The sequence below is a fragment of the Frankliniella occidentalis genome, unplaced genomic scaffold, assembly GCF_000697945.3.
Source record: "Frankliniella occidentalis isolate FOCC.00 unplaced genomic scaffold, Focc_3.1 Scaffold303, whole genome shotgun sequence".
NCBI lineage: Eukaryota > Metazoa > Arthropoda > Insecta > Thysanoptera > Thripidae > Frankliniella > Frankliniella occidentalis.
In genome coordinates this window covers 186754-191544 of record NW_026267428.1, presented here as the reverse complement: position 1 = coordinate 191544, position 4791 = coordinate 186754, and the positions used below count along the sequence as shown (strand labels likewise).

The 4791-nt window shown below is 57.4% G+C and overlaps 1 protein-coding gene and 1 long non-coding RNA gene across 2 annotated transcripts in view; one reads left to right on the top strand and one right to left on the bottom strand.

Moving 5' to 3' along the window:
* LOC113201726 (uncharacterized) overlaps positions 1-2846 on the top strand; it is a 113371-nt gene extending 110525 nt beyond the window's left edge. Inside the window, exon 4 of the long non-coding RNA XR_008011930.1 lies at positions 2714-2846. This is a non-coding gene — a long non-coding RNA (uncharacterized LOC113201726). The remainder of the gene's footprint in view (positions 1-2713) is intronic.
* LOC113201720 (protein hairy) overlaps positions 2756-4791 on the bottom strand; it is a 3870-nt gene continuing 1834 nt past the window's right edge. Inside the window, exons 2-3 of the mRNA XM_026415598.2 lie at positions 4490-4585; positions 2756-4379 (exon numbers count right to left, since the gene is read on the bottom strand). Of these exons, the coding sequence (XP_026271383.1) occupies positions 3411-4379; positions 4490-4585 (1065 nt within the window). The 3' untranslated portion in view covers positions 2756-3410. The remainder of the gene's footprint in view (positions 4380-4489; positions 4586-4791) is intronic.

The window sequence follows — 4791 nt, the reverse complement described above, 5'->3', positions numbered from 1 at the left end:
CCTCCCTCCCTCCCTCCCTCCCTCCCCCCAGTCGGCACAATGACACCCCCTACTAGCATGCGAGGCGCCATGCCAGCAGGCGGGCAGCGCCAAGGTGTGCCTTGCCTGCGCCGCCTAATCCCATTGTCCTCGAGGCCAACGTCGGTCGCCGTCGTCGGACTAACGGGCTGCTCTTCACTTGTGCTGCTCGGTGTGTGAAAAAGAATTAATTTTAATACCCCTCTACTTTTGAAATGTCGAGTCCAGCAGGTGGTGTCGGCTGGCATACATAGACGTGACGCCCGGTGCGAGAGAGATAGAGAGGCCTCGTGGGCGCAGCGCCCGCGTCATCGCCCTGGTGGTGCTGTCGTCACCGCCGCCGGCCCCGCGCGCGTCTTCCTCATCGTGGTCCTCGTGCCGCACGTTCAGAGCCGGCGGGCCGTGAGCGCCGTGAGCCGCCGTGAGCCCACCCGTGGCGGGGCGTGGCAACGCGGGGCCAGGCGGGGCCGCCGCGGCGGCGCGTGCTCGGCGGGGCGGGGCGCGGCGGGGCGTCGCGACCCGAGCAGCAGGTCTGGCCGCGGCCGGCCGGCCGCAGATACTTTGAGAGCGTCCCCGCGCCGCTCGCTGCGGTGTGGACCAAGGTCGCGCACTGCTTCACGTCGTCGCCACGGACGGCGCGTGCCGCCTCACGGACGACCTGCACTCTTTGGTCTTTTGCCGATCCAGTTCCTTGCTTGCGCGTGTGTGTGCGCGCGGTAGGTAATACTCTGCTCTACTCGCACCTCTGTGACCTCGCGCGGAAGGAGAAGTAGGGCAAAGTCTCGAGCGAGATCAACACAACACACGTGCACCCTGACGGCATGTATTATTTACACATTGCGCGGCCGCGGCGCCCGCACAGACGAGGTGGCGCCTCTACGGGTTGGTGGTTGGAAAATCCGAAATAAAATACCAGCTTAATTTTTTTGTACTTTTTTGCAGTGCTCTTTTGCTATTCTTCGCGCCGTGACGCGCCCCGCGCGACGACTGACGGCACGGCTTTATTTTTGGCATTCCGCCTGTTTGGTCGTGCGCCGCGCGCTCGCGCGCACCTGCCCGACCCACGCGCCTGCACTGCGAGCGAAGTTGGGAAAAAACTTGTGGAACTGCTGAGATTCGACGTTCGGGAAGCTAGTGGAAAGTAAGGAAAAAGTATGTGCACCGCGCCAGAGGTCGCAGGTCACAATGGCCATGGGCCTTGTGTCAATAGTCGATATCTGATCATACTAGAGGACTTAGGTATGAATAGTAGTTTAATAAACGTCAAACCGGACAGCGGAGTGACCGGGCTGACCAAGAACGCGCACATAATTGGGTCCAAATACAAACTTCGCACAATTTCAACGTGTAGAAAACACAGTGGTCGCTGCTATAACTCAATCGATTAGATTACAGCAGACCAAAAAATTCAACTTTTTTGCGGGGTTGGAATTGTGAGATTATTCTCCGGTCGGTTTTATTGACCCCTGACCCCCTGAAAATAGACCACTTGAATATGATGTTTAATTATTGGAGCCCGGCCTTTGATGACGGAATAAACCACCCCGCCACTAGCTTCGCTCTCGCACCCGTGACATAAGCCGCGCGTCGTTGACGTCAACGTCACCCTCGAGTGAGTCGTCAAGTGCGGGCGGCGGTTGACTGACAAGTCGCAGAGTCGCGGCCTGCGGCGGGCTGCTCGCGGGCGGGCGCGGCGACGACGACGCCACGCGCGCACACTGGTCCAAGGATCAGCGGGCGTCGCGGCGCTCCGTGGGGCCGCGCGCGCGGGCAAGAGAGACAGAGAGAGAGAGAGCGAGAGAGAAGGGGGCAGAAGGAGCGGCGGCGCTGGCGCGGCCACGCGGGCGACACGCTCTCTGCGGCGCGTGGCGGCGGGGCGTCCGTCCCGCGAACGTTGTCTGCTCGCGGCCGGGCCGGGACGCGGGACGTACGTGCAGGGCGTCGCGACGCTCCCGGGACGTGGCGGCGGAGGGGAGGGGGGGGGGATATTGATCACCCCACTTGACTCGGCAGATGGGCGGCGGGCGGGCCACTTGCGCCGCCCAGTCAACGCATCACATTTCTCATGGTGGCGGCGCCCATGGTGCGGCGGCTGAACTTCATGGAACGGGCCGGACAGATCGGGGAGGGGGACCAGTAGCAGAGCAGCAGGAGCCACGCCCAGACAATCGAACAAATACAAAAATATGTATAATATTTCGAAAACTAAAAAGTTTCGTGAAAATGCTGCACTATAATGCACACCTGTTTTATGTTTCGCTAAGGCGGCGGGCCGCCGCGGCGCCGGCCGTGACCACCGTGACGCAACGACGGCCGGCTCGCACCCGCGGGCCTGCGGCCGCATCCTCGCCCTCCACGTCACAGACATTCCCGCACAGTGGCGTACGTACTGCCGCTTCTGAGTAACGTAATTGGCCTGGGAACGAAAACAGCCCAGCTCATGCGGCATGGAGAGCACCATCATGATGCAGCCGCAGCCAGAAGCACAGATGTTGCCCCCCCCCCCCTTACCCCTCTCTCTTTCATTACTTGCCCCCCTCCCAATCAAGCTGCGTCCATGGTGTCACCAGCCAGTCAGTGATAATAAATGCTAACCGCTCCCACTGTTTTTTAAGTAGTAGTGTGTGCTGTAGTGTCATTATTCATCGCGTTAAATGAGTGTTGAGTTAAAGATGTCTTTTTCTTTGGGTTTCAGGTTGCCGAGGGAGAAAAAAGGAGATCATGGAGAAGACCAAGATTTTAAATGGAATGTGCTTTAATCAAAAAACATTTCCAAGAATAAATGCATTATTGCAATACTCTTTAAATAAACTCTTCAATAAACAGAATCACTGTACAACTGGGAAGACCTTTGTGAATTTTGTTGTAAGGCACTATAAATTGTACTTTATATGTTACATCACAAATATACAAAGATAATAAAGCGCTCAATCACCTAACCATAGAAATCACTCTTGCAAAAATAAACTTAATTCTCACTTATCAGTGTACAAAACGTAAGGTATATTTGCACATTTTGGAACAATTAACAAAACAGCAATATTAGAGTGAATTGAACATCATAGGGAAGACCCTATCAAAAAACAACAAAAATGGAAAAGCAAGTGACGATACGTAGGTACACAAAGAAGAAACATAACATCATCTTAAAACCCCATCATCATAGCAGGTCACATAAGTACAAAATGGCATGTGGGATGTTCAATTTCCGCTAATATGAGATCACAGTCAATACATTAACATACATATAAGAGCCTGAGCAACAAGTCTTGGATTTCTTTCCCCCGGCGCGCGGCACACTTCAGTACGAAGCAAGGCCCCCTGGGGGCCGAGCAGTGGTGCCAACACGGGCGGAAACAGGAACAATAACAGCAGCCCGACAGGCAGGCAGATCACCAGGGCCTCCAGGGCTCCTCCTCCACCTCCATCATCTCGTACTTCTTCCTGTTGGTCACAAGCGCGAGAGGCTTGTGCTCTTCGTGGGTATACGAGTGGATTTCGTACCCGCACGAGTTGGACGAGTTGGACAGGGGGGATGGAGGGTAGGCGATGGGCAGCTCCGGGGAGCCGGCTGGGGAGGTGGCCGCATCTCGGTGCAGGGTGTGCATGGTGCTGAGGTTGTGCGGCTGGGTCTGCGGTGGCGAGTGCACGCTCAGGTGGTCGTAGGAGGTGGGCGAGGTCGACGTGGTCGACGCAAAGGAGGAGGCCGACGCCGAGGAGGTGGCGGAGGCCGTGGACGCGGTCCTCTGCGGGATGGGGATGAGCATGGGCAGCGGCGAGGGTGAGGTGGCAGGGGCCGGCGAGGGGGGCGGGGACGCCTTGACGACAGCCTCGGCCTGCTGCTCGGCGACGACCTGGCCCAGCTGACCGGCACGGGACGACGGCAGCACCAGGGCGATGTCTCCGTTGGGCAGCCTGGTCGGCACAAGCTGGAGGCCGGCGCCGTTGGAGCCCGTCGTGAAGAAGATGCCGTTGCTGGTGTTGTTGACGGCGCCCGAGAGAGTCGGGGTGCCGTTGGGGGAGGCGTCAGACTTCACGAGGTGCAGCTGCAGCGGGGTGGTGGGCGGGGTGTTGGCGGCCGGCGGGGGCGACTGCGCCCCGGAGCCGGTCTCGGCCAGGGCGGTGTTGGCGTTGCCCAGGCACGCGGCCAGGTGCTGCAGCAGGCGGCGCTTGACGGCGGGCTCCAGCCCGGGGAAGCGGCCCACCTCGCCGGCGCACTCGGAGAAGCCGGCGCGGTACTTGTTGATCACGGTGGGGTCCGTGGCCGTGGCGAGCGCTACCTGTTGCCGCTGCATGTTCTCCAGATGCTTGACGGTCATCTCCAGGATGTCGGCCTTCTCTAGTTTAGAGTGGCGAGCCGGCTGTAAGGAGAGAAGAAAACAAAATTAAAACATCTGCAATTGTCACGTTTATCAGAGAGTAAAGCGCAAAATGTCCGAATTGTTTTCTGGACAAGGAAAAAGATACTTACGTCTTTTTTCATGGCGTCCAGGATAAGAGTCTTGAGCTCGTTCAAACAGTTGTTGATCCTAGCTCTACGCCTTTTCTCCATAATTGGCTTGTTACTCTGCAACACACAAAAAATTACACATCGGTTAGTCAACGTCGTCACCAGTTCCGTTTTAGTCTTGTTCGCAGATGTGGTCGACCCAGTGTATCGACCTTGACATTTGTTAAAAAGAAATCCCACCAAGGTGCTTTGCCTCACACACTCACACATGGACAGGAAGCCCGCAAAAACGCATCTCTTTCACACGCTCCCAATGAGCAGTG